At 38.7% G+C, this 18231-nt stretch overlaps 1 protein-coding gene across 2 annotated transcripts in view; it reads left to right on the forward strand.

Moving 5' to 3' along the window:
• The window catches only part of BACH2 (BACH transcriptional regulator 2), a 412299-nt gene that overhangs the window by 301087 nt on the left and 92981 nt on the right, over positions 1 to 18231 (forward strand). For both annotated transcript variants that reach the window (XM_020963049.2, XM_020963047.2), the window contains one exon: positions 15143 to 15397. In XM_020963049.2, the coding sequence (XP_020818708.1) occupies positions 15155 to 15397 (243 nt within the window). In that variant the 5' untranslated portion in view covers positions 15143 to 15154. The remainder of the gene's footprint in view (positions 1 to 15142; positions 15398 to 18231) is intronic.

Below are 18231 nucleotides of genomic sequence, written 5' to 3' on the forward strand. Positions count from 1 at the left end.
AGTGATCATCTAGTTCAACATCTTCACTTTATACATGAGGAAAATGAGGCCCAGAGAGGTTGGGTAACTTACCCAAGGTTGCACAGGTCTTTAGTGGCAGAGCTGGGGACTTGAAGCTAGAACCCCAGATTCCAGATGCAATATTTTTACACTATATACCCCTTTTCATTTATTCAATAGACATTTCTCGAGTGCCCATTCTGTGAAAAGGCCCTATGCCAGGTGCTGGGAGAAGTAAAAACATAGAAAGTTGACCAGCTCCTTGCCCTCTGTGAACCTACAATCTATTAAATGTCATTTCCCTCAGAAACCAGATGAAGAAATTCAGATTGAGGTAAACCAAGTGGCCAGCTGGAAAGGTCACTACTAGCACCATAGAGGTAAAGTGAAGAGGGTAGGACTTCAGTAGCAAAAAAGGAGCATTTGTCCAATGAGAAGCTCTGGCATTACAAACAACAAAGATACATGGACATACATACTCACATGTGCCAAGTATGACTGCAGCCAACATACAAACCCTTTCTGGCATATGTGAAACTATCCCCTTATAACACCACGAATGCAGATTGCAAAAGGGCAAGAAGATAGAGTAAAGAAGTCAGGTAAGATTCTTAATGTAGTGAGATATAGCTGTGATGGTTTGGGGTCCCCATCCACATGTGCATTTGCTCCTTTCTAAAACATTCTCATCTTTGAGGGGGGGAGGCAACTAGGAGAGTGAGGAGGAACTGGATCCCCTCCCCCTATGTGTCTTGTCCACCCATGCCCCAGTTGTTATGCCACCCCAGAGTCCAAGCACATATGGCATCATCATACCAAAAATAAGCTAGAATTAGAACCCAAGCATTCAGACTCCAGTGCTTTTCCCATTATGCTAAACTGCCAGAGTAAGAATTGCCTAGAAAAATAAGGAAGATGCTCTTTTCCACATTCAAGTTTACGTTATCTAGAAAAAAAGGAACTCCACATATATGGTCTATTGTATATAAACTTTATCTAATTGAAGTAAATCTAGTATTCAGAATTTCACATTTACAAAGTTTACAGAGGACCTAATTTATCTTACATGTAACACTCAAGACCCCTCTCACATGTGGAAAAGTTAGAGGCATGTCAGGACTCAGCATCTGCTCAGCAGCAGAGTTCACAAGCTTCCCATCCCTTTGTTGTCATTCAGTCATGTCCAACTCTTCATGACCCTGTGAACCAACTGTCCATGGGGTTTTCTTGGCAAAGATACTAGAATGGTTTGCCATTTCTACCCCCAGTTTATGCAGGCAGGGGTTAAGTGACTTGCCCAAGGTCACACAGCTAGTGCATGTCTGAAGTCAAATTTGAATTCTGGTCTAACTCCAGGCACAGTACTCTATCCACTACACCACCTAGTTGCCTCTCCCCTGCCTTACAAGGATAATCAAGGGACTTCTTGTGGTTCAGTCACTTCAGTAGTGTCCAACTCTTTGTGATCCCATTTGGGGTTTTCTTGGCAAAGATAACTGAAGTGGTTTGCCATTTCCTTCTCCAAGTTTGTTCAAAGAAAAGACATGTCATCAAACAGCACAGCAAAATAAGTGACCAGAAAGACTCCTCTCATGCTACAGGGGTACCCGTAATACTACCACTCAGAAAAGGTACATATACAGGAAATACCTGTGTCAAGCATATGTGCCTGGCCAGAGCAGTTCTGTTCCTGAGGCAGCATCCCTGTTGACATGCCTTTTTGCCTCCAGCACAACTACTTACTTCCCCTAAGAGTCACTGGTGTCATATGATCATAGGTGTAGAGTTGGAAGAGATCTCAGAAATCATTAAGTCTGGCCTCCTCATTTTATAGATCAGAAATATGAATAGAGGTGAGCTGATTTGTGCAAAGTCACACAAGTAATACAAGTCAATATTTGAACCCAGGTCTTCTGACTCCAAAAGCAGTGATCCTTCCATAGTACCACCCTGCCTTTCAAATTTCAGGAGGAGTTCAACCAGACTGTACTGCCCCTCAGTACTAAAAGAACAAAAAAAAAATGGAACCTTTCCCAAAATGGCAACAAAACAGACATCAGCAGCTTCCAAGCTACATGCCTATTTTTCATCTCTATGAAACATTTCTGAGCTTGACCTACCTATGCATATATTGGGAGAATCCTTGATAAAAATATGAGAAGGCATCAAGTCCTCTTGAACAATTTTCTATAGCAGACTACATCTTCACAGTCGTACACTGAGACTGAGAGTTGTAAAGAATACAGCATGTAAATTTTTTATGACAGTTTTTTAAAAACACCTAATTGTCATCCAAGCAAGCATTTTTAAGCACCTGTTATATTCCAGGCCATGTGCTGAGCACTGGAAATACAAAAAAGGGAAAGGGGGCACTGGGAAGAGGGAGCAACAGTCCCTTCTCTCAAGGAGTTCACAGTCTAATGGAGAACTAAATGTCATTTTAAAGACTCTTCTCAAATCGAGTGTCTCCCTGTATAAGCAATCTGCAAGCTACTTTCTCCTGCTACTGTCTATTAAACTGTAGCTTCAATTTCTAAGGGTTTCCAGTCTTTTAGCTCATGACCTCAAAGGGCTGTTTCAGTGGTTTTTAATTCCAGAATCCAGCCAACTGCCTAGGGAAGCCATTGGGCATTTAAGTCAATCCTTTGAACTATTTTTTTTCTCTGCTAACTCTCTAAACTCATTTGCATTATGGTCAAAAATTTCCTTTTAATTCCTGTCATACCACTTGGATGACAGTCTGGGTCCCTGAAAATTGTTGCAGAAACCATCATACCCCTGATCACTAGCTTGAACTGGAAGAGTTGTAGACATTTGCATTTCCACCCTCTACCACTACCCAAGCAAGCAAATCACTGTATCTCCTATGTACATAAGCTAAAGCCTTAAATTTCAGACTCAAGAAATAATTCACATATATGTTGAAGTCTAGATCTATTCGACATAGTATATATATACCCAAATTAAAGAAGAAGGAACTGTGTTCCATCAGATTTAAGTGTAGAGTCACAGTTCTCATATATAGGGTCCTCTAGTCTAATAGTAGTAGAGCAGAGAAGAAGAGGAGGAAAATGCAGCATCCAGGAAACTCTGGACTTAGTTAAGTGCTGGAAAGCTCAGAAAGTATTGCAAAACATTCCCAGCAGACCTAGCATTTCCCAAAAACTACATAGCATTGAATTGGCCATCATCTTATCCTCTTGCTAACCCAAAGTCTCCAACTCATTTTATTAGGGAGACTTTTTTTTCCTTTGGGAAGGCATCTCTGATTATGAAATAAAAATCAATAGGAAAATATGGTTCACTTTACAGAAATTTCATCTGGCAGCAAGTTTGCTGTGGAATGTGTCTATTTCATCGGACTGAGAGTGGGTGTGTATATTATAGTTTATATTTCAATCACCTGTGCTGACCTCACAATTTGATAATGGGAAGAATTACTTTGAGAAAATGCCAAGGATAGGAATAGGAAAACTGAAAACATGATTTCTTTCTCTCCTTTAATCCTTCTTTGCTTAGGCCCTCTCTGTTTTCCTATCACACTCCCTAGAGGGTATTTCACCTGTATGTTAACATTCTAGCTGCATTGACCTCCTGTTATGGTAACAGATGGTTCAAGTGCTTTTATTATCCAATTTGGGATTTAACAAACTGCCAACCAATAGTCTCCACCTCCTGGTTTTAATCATTTTAAAATGGAAAAAAAAAAGGCAAAGAGAGAGAAGTGATAAAGACAGAGGCTCAAATTGAAATCAAAGTGTCTTTACCCCAAACTTTTCCTGAATGAAGCTCAGATCAGATTATTTCTCTGAATTGTTCAGATGCTGCCTCCATTTGGTGCAGTTTTGAGTTTTAATTGCCTCTTTGACATGTTTGCCACTTTTAACTTCATGAGCCTAGCTTAAATTTCCCCACAGAGAATATGCAGAGGCAGTCTGGTATAGGAGAAAACCAGTCCTGGTCTGATTTGATTTTGGACTCAAAGACCTCTCACATCCCTGGCAGCTCTGTGATCTATGATCCAAAACAAGCTGTGTGATCCTGGGCAAGTCATTTACCTCACCTAAACCTCATTTTTATCATTTGTTGTCATCTTCACAGTGTGTTGGGAGGAAAAGATTTTGTAAGCTTTAAAGCCATGTGAACATATGAATCATTACTCTTGTAAAACAAAATGTCATTTTCTCCATTGGGCTCTGGTGGTGGAAGGAACTTCATCTTTCTGAAGATATGTCTTAATGGTATTTTGGCTGGGCCACATTTCCTCCCTTTCTCCAAACGTCTAAGTGCCCCCAGCCTAACATCCCTATTCCAGCTCCTGACCAAGCTACAGAGGCAGATAAAGTCAGAACGTTGCATTCAAAATGTACCTGAATAAGCTGCGTCTGAGCTGGTAACAGAATGAAGAAAGCAGAGCCAGGGAAACGGTATGAATAATCATAACAGTGGTATAAATGGAAATCACACTAGAAGGCTGTCAAATCCAGAATAATTTCGCTGACCAATCTTGCAATCTTGGTCCCTCCCTTTGGGAGAAAGGTGGTGGACTAGGGGTATGAAATGTTGTGCATGCTGTTAGACTAACCTGTTTGTTGGTTGGTTTTGCTGACATAACTCCTTTTATTTGTTACAAGGAAAGGTTTCTGGGAAGGTGGGGGAGTAGGTCAGGAAATGACCTCAGTGTGAAAAAGTTTTATTTTTTAATATATCTAAAGGTGAGCAACTACTGGGATGCAAATTCTCTCCCTGTATCAGTCGAAGGGTACCTAACGTCTCTCTATAACCCACCTTCTAGACCCAATTAAATACATTCTTAGCTTCAGTTTCTATGGGAGGAGGGGAGGGGGGCAGGGAGAAGTCACGTTAGCATCCCATTGGCAATAGCTAGCCAAGAAAGTGTCTTCCAGAGAATAGAACTACTGTTACTGTTGCTTGGCTTCCCTACTCAAAACCTAGAGCCCAACGTTGTCACCGTCCTGGCTTGTCAATGCCTCACAGAATTTCCACAGGGTAAAGTCCTCCCAGATTAGAAAACAAACAAATGAAAGAAAAGAACCACAACCCTGGAAAGTTGTTGTTTTGTTTTTCTTGGAAAAACATAGCCAACTAATTACCATAGCATAGTTTTTAAGACTGCTGCCTTTGAGTTTGGTGTTAATGTTGGAATTAAGCAGGCCAGCATTACAAAACACAGCTTTCTTTCTTGCTGAATTTGGCCACTGTTGGCATTTGTGAGCAGATTTGTGGGGTTTGACCTTGGTTTATTTCCTAAGAATAATTCCTGTCAGGTTCTAGAAACCCTCTCTCCTCCTCTTTCTTGAGGGAGAACTGTTTTGGGGAGAGTCAAGACAGCAATAACTGTGTGCTAAGTACAGATCCACAGTGTGTCCTATTAATATGTAAAATGATCCATTGAGTCATCCTCTTGTTAGTGTGACTCAGATGCTTTATGGCGCACTTTGCATGTCGTTCATTTCTAATGATTTCCCCATGGAGAAGGGCATCTGATGGAATCCAGGCAAACTGGAGATTGTTCTAAGTAAAACCAAGCTCATGTATTTTCAGCATTAATCCTTAACCTTCGGTTTCCCAGTTCTTAAATTTCTTCTTCTAAGGCCCTTAGCCTTCCTTTGAAAGAGAAGTAAATAGGTAATTTAGGTAGCACAATAGATAGAGCTCTGAGCCTGGAGTCAGGAAGACTCATCTTCCTGACTTCAGATCTAACCAAAGATATTTACTAGCTGTGTGATGCTGGGCAAGTCACTTCACCCTATTTGCCTCTGTTTCCTTATCTGTAAAATGAGCTGAAGAAGGAAATGGCAAACCACCTCAGTACCTTGGTCAAGAAAACCCCAAATGGGGTCATGAAGAGTCAGACACGACTGAAAAATGACTCAACAACAACAACAACAAAAAATAGGAAATACCATGCCTTACTTTACAACTAGTGAGTGTGGTTTCTACTCCTAGAAACGTTTCAAGTATTTGTTTACCCACGAAAGGGAGGAGGGGTTGCCATGGGATCCTTGCAAACTTGGTGCAGGATTGAGAAAAGTGTGGGGAGAACGGATACAACTTCTTCCTCCCCTAGGGTTCTTTAAACTAGTCAAGTAGGTAGTGAAAAAAAATGTTAAAGGAAAATAGAAAATATTATGTAAGATATGAGCAGTGAATGCAGAGAGAGACAATGGGTGAAAAGAAATAATTCCAAAGACAAACTGGAGGTGATGAAAAGCAAAATTACTAAATGAATTAAATAATTCCGCTCTTTCTGCCCCAGGGTAACAGAGAGAGGGCTTTGATTGCATGGTTAGTTGAGAGGTTACCAATAACATACCAAGAGCAAGTGAATAAATGTAGAAATTCATAATGACGAAATTCTCCATTTCCAAATCTGATTACTGAATCCTAGCCATGGAACTTTGGTCAGGTCCCTTCATTTCCATAGGCTTTCTCCTCTGCACAACTAATTGGATTGACCGCTCTAAATCCTATGAACTTACCAAGTGCATAGAGAGCACTGGAATCATGAAGACCTGAGTTCAAATCCTTCCTCAGACATTTACTAGCTGTGTAACCCTGGGCAAGTTACTTAATGCCTGTTTGCCTTAGTTTCCTCCATGTAAAATGGGGATATTAATGTCACTCACCTCCCAGGGTTGTTATGAGAATTAAATGAAATAATGTTTACAAAGCACTTGGTACAGTTCCTGACATGTAGTAAGCCCTTAATAAGTGTTTCTTTCCTTACTTCCTTCCAAATCCAAACCAGGTCTTAAATTTTGAGAGAATAATGAGCCACTTGTGCTTTTCCACATTCATAATTTCCTTCACTCACAAATTTCAAAGAATATTGTTCTTTAAGACAATTGGTTAGCACAGTGGAAAAAGCACTGGGGCTGGAGTCAATAAGACCTGAGTTCAAATCCAGCCTCAGACACTTATAAGTCGTGTAACCCTGGGCAAGTCATTTAACCTCTGTTAGTCTTGGTTTCTCACACTGTAAAATGGGGATTTTAACAGTACTTACCTCCCAAGATTGCCGTGAGGATAAAATGAAATTATATTTATAAAGTGCCAAGCACAGTACCTGGCATATAACAGGTACTTTATAAATGTTTATTTATTTATAAATGAACCTTCACTGGTTCCTTTTTTTAAATTCAATTTTATTTTGTTTTCAATTCCAAATTTTCCCCCTTCTCACTCCCCCATCCAATGAGAAGGCAAAAAATAGACCCATTACACATATGAAGTCATGAAAAATAAATTTCCACAATAACCAGTTCCCCCCCCAAAAAAAAAAGGCAAAATAAAAAAAGAAAGAAAGAGAAAGAAAATGTGCTTCAGTCTGCACTCTTAAGTCCTTCAGTTCTCTCTCTGGAAGTAGATGGCATGTTTAGTCATGAGTCCTTTGGAATTGCAGGGGGTCATTGTGTTGACAGTTACTCAGTCTTTTGCAGTTGATTACCTTTACCATATTGCTGTTACTGTGCACATTGTTCTCCTGGTTCTGCTTACTTTACTTTGCATCAGCTCATAAAAGTCTTCCTGGATTTTTCTGAAACCATCTCTTCATCATTTCTTACAGCACAATAGTATTCCATCACTTTCACGTACTATAACTTGTCTAGCCGTTCCCCAGTTGAAGGACATCCCCTCTGTTTTCAATCCTTTGCCTTCATAAAAAGAGCTGCTATGAATTTTTGTATATGAGGATGCTTTTCCCCTTTCTTTGATCTCTTTGAGATATAGACCTAATGGCATGTTGTTGGGTCAAAGGGTATGCAGAGTTTAGTGGCTTTGGGGGAATATTTCACTGGTTCTTTTGAGATTACAACTTGTTAATGTAGTATTGGAAATTCCTAGCCATAGATAGATAGGTTCTTTCTTGACTCTCTGAACTAGAATCTGAGAGCAGAGGAAAGGACAGAGTCCATCTACTATTGTTCCTTTAATCATCTGCCTGAGGGCTACAAAACCCCAAATCCCCACCTTGCCTAATTTCAAATAACACTATTTGTGTGTGTATGTATTACTAAGTTGTTTGAACAAAGGTAGTAATAATATGTAATACATTAATTCAATATTAGCTGAAGGCACCCAGAACCTAGTTCTTCTGCATCCTAATCTCCCTTACTAAGAAGTCTTCTTGGACTTAGTCAACACAAGTAATTCACTGTAGTTTTTGATATGGGTTGTGTCCACATGATGGGGAAAAAACATGCCAAATCACTGGGTCTGCTCACTCCTTCAGCCAGGCAAGTCAATGGATGGTAATGGGGTTAAGTGGTTTGTTTGCTTTGTTGTTGTTTGGGGGGGGGGGTTGCATTATACAAGCGATCCCCTTTCACCCAAAGCTATTTGATTGAAATGTTCACTATTCAACCAAGTCATTTCATGTTGTACAGACACAAAACTTCCCAAGGTCTGCCAACAGAGAAACAAATAAAATAGCTGGTTTGGCATCTGAGAGGAGACAAAAGAGATTCCTAACATCACAGATGTCCGGATACTGTTTTAAGGATCCTAAATATTAAAAGCTTGTTGCTTTCTTGGAAGCTTTTTTTGGTGTTTTGAAAAGTTACTGGTCACCTCAGAAACTGTGGTTAATTCACCTATGTTCACCTGTTCCTCAGCTTTCTTCTCACCCACTGGAAAAAAAAAAAACCAGGACCTTCAGTATAATCAGGACTGGGAAAGGGGTACCTAGGAGAACCTGGGTTGAGAGAGAAAAGCCCTTGGTGCATCCAGAGCCTAGTTTTCGCAGCCTAGTTGCCATGTACCCATGGGCAGGTCACTTACCCTTTCTGAGCTTTGTTTTCTTCATCTGTAAAATGGCAATAAAATGTTTGTATGCCTTATCCCACAGGGTTGTTGCAAAATAAATGTTGTATAAATCTTAAAGCATTATACTGTGAGTAGTTATTATAATGAATCCTCACTGCTCTTAGCTACTTGCATTCAGTCTACAAGCAAAATGCATGTAGTCATCCTCAGACATGTCCTTTTCCAGAATCTACCATGCCGTCCTAATATCTAGAGCATTAATCCCTCTTCTGTTCATGTGATGTTCTATTTCTAAAGTTTCATCAAAATATGTGAAAAATTCTGATGGATTGATAATATATTACTCTTCCTTTCTTCTTGTATTTTGATCCAATTAGAAGAATATAGTGGCCAAAGGATGGAGAGCTATAAGGTTCCTTAAAAATCATCTCATCCAGGGGCAGCTAGGTAGCGCAGTGGATAGAGTTCTGGCCTTGGAGTCAGGAGGACCTGAGTTCATATATGGTCTCAGTCACATAGCACTTACTAGTTGCGTGACCCTGGGCAAGTCATTTAACTCCAGTTGCCTCACCAAAAAGCAAAGGAAAAAAAAAAAACCATCTCATTCATCCCATTCATTTTTATAGATGGGAATGTCTTCTTAAAACTTAGAAAAATGTGTATATGTATGTGTGTATGTATGTACACATATATTGTTTGTATTGTATTGTCATAATTTGTGTGACTTTTATATTTTAAGAGAGAGAGAGACCATCTCCTAGCAACTGTGATGGTCCCTAACCCTTTCTAAATATTTTCTGCTCTGCATTATATCATTGTCCAGGTTGTATTGTCTATCAGTAAGTTAGACTTTCTTCTTCAGTGGTTAGTACAGGTAGGTCCTGATTAGTGCAAATAATGAAACCCCTAAAGTGGCTGCATTATTTGAATTTACACTACATATTTCCACTAGGCTAGAATTACCATGTTTTATGTAATCACAACTTTGAATAGCATTAATATGAATGCATGTAACTACTTTGGGAGAATTCTTTGTTTATACTAATCAGAACCTTTCTATAAAATGAAAGCTTCTGTCAAGATTCCAGAACCATGCAGAACTGTTAAGGATCTAATGTTAAAATTGCTTCTCGGCATTATCCTTAAGTTTCTGCTTCTGTGGCTCCATAAGAACGTGTACAAAGAATGCTTACACTACTTCATGTCAAGTCCTTACTATAGCCACTGAAGATATTGGAACCATTGACTGATAGGCACCAGAGTGGATATAGCTTCACCAGACTGCTGAAGGTATCCAAAAAAAAGTTAAGGCACTGAAATTAGTTCAGTTTGTATTGATGTTCAGTTTTAGGTTTATAAAAACACTTTTTTAAAAGATAGTAAAATTGGAAAGAAGGATGGACTAGACGCCTACTATGTGTCAAGCAGCTAGGTAGCTCGGTGGATAGACTGTAGGCCTGGAGTCAGGAAGACCTGAGTTCAGATTTGGACCTAGACACTTACTAGCTGTGTGACCCTAGGCAAGTCACTTAACTTCTGTTTGCCTTAATCCACTGGAGAAGGAAAAGGCAAAACATTCCGGTGTCTTTGCCAAGAAAACCCCAAGGACAGTATGATCCATGGGATCACGTGACTGAATGACTGAAGAATAACAGCATGTGTCAGGCATTGTGCTAAGTGCTTTATAAATATTATTTCATTTAATCTTCATAACAGCCCCAGGAGATGAGTACTATTAATACCCCCATTTTACAGTTGAGGAAACTGAGGCAAATAGCAGTTAGGTGATTTGACCAGGGTCATATGGCTAGTAAGTATATGAGGAAGGATTTGAACTCAGGTCTTCCTGACTCCAAGTCCAGCCCTCTATAGAGTGAACTACCTAGTGGTCTCTAGCTTAAGTTTCAATGTTAATTACCAAGCTCCATATATTTGTATTTCTTCCCCATCCAAAAGTGGTAACTGAGTATTTTGAAGTGACTCTTGTATTCTAAAATTTCTATAAACTTGACAACTCTTTTCTAAAATTTTTATCATTAATGCAAATTCAGTGTTTGAGTCAAAGAAGTATTTACTTAAACACACAGTTAAAAAGGAAAAATGTGGTTGGAGTTTCAGGTGAAATAGTTTATATTTTGGTTTTGTTCATTACCTTTGAGGGATGTTATTATTCATTTCATTTCATCTGGAACATTCTAGACACAACGGTTTGTCTGAAAGAGTTAACCTTCTAAGCTCATTCATGAATCAGAAGTCTTTTGGATTTTCCACTCAAGTTTTTCTACAGGCCTGCAGTTTCACACTTATGCCTCTAGAATGCCACTAAACATTTTAATTTCTGAGTCATTCAGTATTCAGCTATAAACAGACTCTAAGGAGTTGGAAGACAGTGTGCATGAGGTTGTATTGTTTTCACTTGGGTTTTTTGAAGAGGTTGAGAGGTCATTATCCTTCTAATGAAATAATAGCAATAATACCTTTAAGGTCCCTGTCATCTATGTAGAGCCGTAACTAGGTTGGAGCAACTGGGCCTTTTCTGCAAGCACAGCAATCTAGAGGTCTCTGACTGGATTTGCCATCCTTGAACAGAATAGAAACAAGTAAATTCTGCACCCACTAGATGAGCAAGAATAATTACTTTTAAAAGGAAGCTGCCAAATGGCACGTTCTTCAGTTCAGCCACACCCCAGTTGAGCTCTTCCCCAGTCTGGCCCAGCCTTGCTCCACCCTACCTCTACCTTTAGTTTCCCTTGGAGTTTCTGCTCAGAAGGATATCTTTGGATCTCTGTTTCCCTACAGAAAAACTTATTTCTGAAAGTTGATCTGAGGGCATGTTCTGTACAGCTAGCCTCAGGAGAAATATTTCTAGTTATGTTCTGAAGTTAACTGAAGAAAAGTGGGAGAAGAGGGAATAGAGGAAGAGGTACACACACGTAACTCATTCTTTTTGGGCAAAAGAGGGAGAACCAGCTGAAACCAGAACCTTTGGAAAGCTTCTTTCCAATCTAATTCTCCCTATGTATATATGTAACACATTTTTGAATACTTAAAATAAGAACTCATTTTCAGATTCTTCTGGACCCTGTTACTCACTGGCTAGAAATTACTTTGTTCTTTGGACGTCTTCTATTCCACTATAAAATTATAGGAGTTACTATGCACTTAATATTGGCATGTGTGTGTGTGTGTGTGTGTGTGTGTGTGTGTGTGTGTGTGTGTGTGTGTGTGTGTGTGTGTAGAAAGAGAGAGACAGGAAGCATGGTTAGGTACTGAATCTTAGTATGAAGTGGCAAGAGCAGTAGGGTTCAGTTTGGTTCCATTGGTCCAGTTGAAACATCAACAAATTGGAAAGGATTCCTATATAACCAGAACTATGCAGATAAGTAGATAATTGTAGAAAGACAAGAATTTATAGATTTTTGGAGGGAGATTAGGAAACTAAAGATGGACAAAAAGAAACTAAAAATGTTGCATTCAAAAGATGGCCAGGAAATAGATGGAATGGGAGATAGTAAGTCAGTAAATACTACAAAGGCTTAAAGCTGACACAAGGAGATTAAAGAAGAAATTGTGGAGTGATGGGATAAAATTAAGAAAATTCCCAAACGAGGAAAACTCTAAGAAAAGCTTCCTGATAGTTGTTGATTTTAGACCAGAAGATGTCTTCTATGTGTATATATAGCAGAGAACACTGTCTTCTTCCTACAAGAGGTACCTTAGATGACCTGTTGAACCCATTCTATATCTCAGATTAATTCCCTAAAATTTTATTTCCTCCATAGCAAGCATTTCTCATGATAGTAAAAGATAATGATGTCTGTTGCTCAATAGACAGTGATGGAAGGGAGAGGTTTAAGATATTCATTCATTCACTATTTATTGAGCACATATTATCTTACATACTCAATGAATACCTGGGGATTGATTGATTGAGAGAACTGAATTTGATAGTAGAAAGAGTAGTAATTTTAAGGCTAAGAGTAAAGTGGACAGTTGAGAGAATCCCAGAGATAATCCTATACACGTGAGTACTTGTAAGATAGAAAAATAAAGAGGAAGTGAAAATGAAGCACATATATCTTCTGACTAAGTAATGAACAGTTTAGCACTAGTTTCCTCAGCACAAAGAGATGCCATGTAAGCTAAATCTCACACCCTGGCTTGTAACCAATTGCACCTAAATCATACCAGCCAGGATGTTCTTCTGACTGTAGAGAAAATGCATCCCAGGAGGAAAAGGGCACATCTGCCTTGCTGCTTTCTTCAGGACTGCTGGGAGAACTATTCTTTTGTATAAATAGGGTTTGGGAGTTATGGGGTTGGGGGGGGCGTGTATTGGACTGTGGTCTCATTGGTGTAGGGAATAACTGATGAGCAAATGCCTTTTACCAATGCAGGTCAGTGTCTGTTTTGCTTCTTAGTTTTAGAGAGTTTACCTGGGGTATTAAGAAATTAAATGATTAGCCCAGGGTCTCCGAGCCAGTGTGTCTAAGGTGAACTTGAATCCAGTCTGACTGACTTCAAGGCTGGTTTTTTCTCCACTATACCACAATACCTCTCAAATAAGCTTATGGGTATATATTCCAAAAACACTGGTTAAAGCAGAGCCAAATCCACACAAGTGGAATCATAATGGGATGAGGATCATTAGGGTAAATGTTTGTGAAATGTTTGGATTTCCTTAGATTAAAGGCATTGGACTCAAATAAAAATGTTGTTATTACAGGTGTGCCTCACTCTAGCAGCAGATCTTTTTTCCTGAAAAAGTCATATGTAATTTATATTATACTTTTTTACTAAGAGAACTTGTTTAAAGAAATACTACAACAAATCCTTTTATAAGACAAGGAATCCTCTAAGATGCATCATTACTACCTAGTCTGCCTTTTTTTGGACCATCATGATTTTATCATTGGGTTTCCTTAGAATGGATGTACATCCATTTTTTTTGGTTAAGACGACAAGGATTGTTAGTAAATCAGTGACAGATGGGTGACTACCTATGAATGAGCAAAAACAAAGGTATCCAGTTGTACTTCTTACCTCAGAGAGCTACAAGCTTATCCGTGCAGTGTAATTTCCTTTCTGACATAGATCACAACCCCCTCCACACTTCATTAGATGATTTCATGAGCTTCTGTGGCCCAAAAATAAATCATCCTCTGGATGACCAACCTTCTTATAAAAGCCTCTCCAAGTATACCTAAAGGGGAGGGAGGGTCTCAACTGACAGTCTGGTAATTTGGTAGGGTCTGCCAGACATTTAAAGAATGCCAAGTCACTCTGTGGCACAGCAAGGCATCAAAGGAGGACTTTAATAGAAGATGCAACTGGACCATGTGATGAAATGGTAAAAGGTACCCGTTAGTATCTGATTGTCAGAGGTTATTTAGACAGGAGTTATTAACCTTTTTGTTTGTTTGTTTCATGGACCCCCTTGGACAGTTTAATGAAGTCTGTGGACCCCTTCTCAGAATAATACTTTTAAAGGCACAAAACAAAATATATAAAATTGTAAAGGAAGCTGATTTTATTTAATTGTAGTTATCAAAATATTTAAATATTGGGTCCCAAGTTACAAAGTCTTGATTTAAGCAGAGTCCCTTTTTAGTCCTTGCTAATATTAGGTATCATTACTAGTTACAAAAACTAAATCCCTAGTGTCTAAGCTAAATTCTGAAATCATACTGGTGGTACGTTTCAACAATTCATTCATTCATCTAAGTGCCAATGAGCATTCATCCACCCAAAAGACGTTTATTCATTCAGCAATGCATGTACTTCAGAGTTATTTTGTTGCCGTTCAGTTCAATTCAACAAACACTTACTTAGCTACCTCATGGTACCAGGCGCTGGAGATACAGGGACGAAAGCAAGGTAGTCTCTGCCCTTAAGGAGCTTATGTTCTATATTTTTGTTAGCAAAAATCTTAATTAGTTCTATGTTTTGGACTATTCATGTGTATCTTCTGAAAAAAAAAATCAAGCTTCAAAACATTGAAGAATGGATACTTTTTAAAAATTTTGTATCTTCTGTTAAAAAAAAAAATCCTAGCTGTATTTGCTACTGTGGGTGGATAAGGAACCTAATAAAGGAGAAGGATAAAGGTCTGTGATAGAAAATGTCTTTCCAGATAGTTTTCCTGAGCTTATTGTTGTAGCAGAGAATTAATGTGCTGATCAGCAGTTTTACCATTCGCTGCCTAGTTCATGCAGGACAGAGAAACCATGATGTCATCTTTCTTTGCCTCTCTCATTTTCTCTCCCACTAGTGTGTGTGTGTGTGTGTGTGTGTGTGTGTGTGTGTCTTTCTCAAACTCTGATAACTAGAATAACTCTTATTTCTATTTTAGGGTGTGAACGGAATGTCTGTGGATGAGAAGACTGAATCCCCCATGTATGTGTATGAGTCAACAGTCCATTGTACCAATATCCTCCTGTGCCTCAATGACCAGCGGAAGAAGGATATTCTTTGTGATGTGACTTTGATTGTGGAAAGGAAAGAGTTCCGAGCCCACCGGGCTGTGTTGGCAGCATGCAGTGAATACTTCTGGCAAGCTCTGGTAGGGCAGACGAAACATGACTTGGTTGTCAGCCTGCCTGAGGAGGTACAGTATTTTTATTTGTTACAGTTGATGATGGTGACCAGTCAAATGATTGATAATGTTGATTTGTGTGCATGCTTTAATTTGTGTGCATGCTGAATTGTCCACCAAGTAGCATACTGTATCCATCTCATAGACTTATGATCTGAGTCCTACACATAGTAGGAATGGGGCATACAAGTCTCTGAGGTATGGTTATGAACGAATCACCTTATTTTAAAGGAACATGACCTTCTGTGTGGTTTACAGCCACTTACTGTGTTCACTTAACCCTCTGGTTATGAGTATGCCAGTCCAAGGATGGTACAGCTCTTGTTGTGGGATTTCAATCAATGACTGTTGCTATGATCTTTCAGTTTCATTGGGCTTAAGGATTGCTGGATTTCCCTTGAGAGTGAAGGAACGAAAGTGTTCACAAGACCTTCCTTTAAGGGGCTGGGGGGAGAGAGGGAGTAATAAAAACAACCCATCTTTTGACAGTTGCTGTAACAAAAGCTCTCAAATGAGTAAGCTTGCCTTGTTTGCCATTATTGAAAATATCTTATAAGAACTTACTTCATTCCTTTCTGTGGCTGCACCTGGTAGTTCTGTGCTGGTGGGACGTTTAGTTTAGGTGGCTTTGCAGGTTTTGATCTAGAGATTTACTTCAGTGGTTCTTATTGAGCTTTAGAACCTCCTAGGATAAGCTGCCCCAATGGAAGGCCATGAAGTCCACTGATCGTTTAAACTATATTTCCCCTAATTTCCTATCTTGCGTACAACTACTTGAATCCTTCCCTGCCCAGCATCCTGATTCCTCTTTCCTAATATGGATCATTTTTAGGACTTTTATTCAGGTTGAAAAAAGCCCATGGGGACCAGAGAAGGAAGATAAACATAGTAATGTCAGACATTGCATCAAATGGCTTCCCACTGGCTTTCTCACACCTCCAAAGGAATCCCTTCACCTGTAGTACAATTCGAATTTTTCTTTCAAACCTTGTCAGGACCATAACTTAAACAAAGTACTCTACATTCCCAAACAAATGATTTTACTACTAACTAACAGTATAATGGCAAAAGTTAAAAATAGCAAATGCATGAGCATCCAGGATTTTTATATTAATAACTTTTTAGGTCAGTTTTTTGGGGGTACTTCATTATCGATGCTTAGACATCTCTGTCTGCTAGATAAGAAGTCTAGTACCCATTTGACACATGGGTCAGCTCAATCAGTTGTAAAAATTATGATTTTTGAGGGGACATATAGGCAATTGATGGGGGATAGGAATAAGACTTAGGAGCCTTTATTTTTCTGTTCTGAGCTGGCAGAAAATATTCTGCATTAAATCAAATTCTACCCCAATTTCTCCACTAAAAAATGCTTCATTACGAACAATTCTAAACATTGTCTCAACCTTATAGTGTGAGATTTTACTGTAAACCTTTAACAGTGAAGTATCTAGTTAAATAAGTATTGCTAAATATACTACATACATATTGCCAATTTTCAAAGAATTAAAATACAGTGAAATATATTTAGTAGGAAAATTATTCTAAGCACTTTAGGTCTTATAATGTCCCGAGTTTGTTAGTTATCACAGTATGGTGATCTTGATGAGAAAGGGTGTGACATATCCAAGGAGTCTCCTTTTTGATCAAATCCCCAATAATAGTTTATTTAGAGGAAAAAAGGTGGTTCACTAGACCTAGAGTCAGCGAGACTTGAGTTCAAACCCTAGGCAAATCATTAAACCCCTGTCTGCTTCAGTATCCTTATCTGTAAAAATGAGATTAATAATAACATCTGCCTCCCAGGATTATGAGGATAAAATGAGATAATATTTGTAACATGCTTTGCAAATCTTAAAGCATTATGTAAATGCTAACTATTATTCCTATTATTATAATTTGTTTGTCATTGGTCTCTTCTTACATAGACAGGAAAGTCCTACTATTTTAATTTTCTAGCTATTTATATTCCAGATAAAAAGTCAACAGGACTGTATTGATTTTTATCTCTTCTAGACATGTGTAAAGCGATCAGTGAGCCCCATATGATCCCTACCTTCTATATCATTTCTAGCATTCCAGTTAGTGCATCGGTGAAACTTTCTGCTCAGAACTTTATAATTACTTCATTTTACTGAGGGATAAAGATAAATTGAGTATGCTCATCCTCTCCAACTTTAAATATCAGATCAGTTTAGGGCAGTTCTTGGAAGTGTTTTTTTGTTTTTTTCTAATGACACTTAAATAGCCACAACACACAAGTTAAAATCCCACTGACGTCTGTGATGTTATTGTCTTGCTTGTTCCCATCAAAAACTTCACAATTTTTTTAAGTGGTAAGTAAAGCATAACTAACACAGCCTCAAACACATGTATCTGGAGGCTGCTTCCCAAGACTTCCTGACATTTAATAGGGAAATAATCTCGTGGAAGAAAAAAAAACGATACCTGATTAAAACTTCGTGTACCTGGTCACATTGCCCAGTTCACAGCACTGACCCGTGATTATTCACTTCTCTGCATATCCTTTGCCTGAAAGTTTGCAGGGAGTTTCAGAATGGCAGCAAATCTTACATATCCCATTCCAACCTTGGGCTCCCAGTCTTCTTGTTTAGCCTCCTCCCTTCTTGCTTTTATAATATCCTACCCTGAAAAATCTGATTGCTGGGAGATCAGAAACTTACATCCCTGAAAACCATAGGTATATACAGCAAGAAAATCTCTGTCCACTATTTTATAAAGAGACTATTTTATGAAGAGACTTTTTTCAAATCTGTTTTATAAAAAGACTTTTCCCTTTCGAAAACAACAGCAAAAAGATAGCAAGAGATGCCCACTATCCCCAA

Source organism: Phascolarctos cinereus, unplaced genomic scaffold, assembly GCF_003287225.1.
Source record: "Phascolarctos cinereus isolate Bilbo 61053 unplaced genomic scaffold, phaCin_HiC Scaffold_5;HRSCAF=322, whole genome shotgun sequence".
Lineage (NCBI taxonomy): Eukaryota > Metazoa > Chordata > Mammalia > Diprotodontia > Phascolarctidae > Phascolarctos > Phascolarctos cinereus.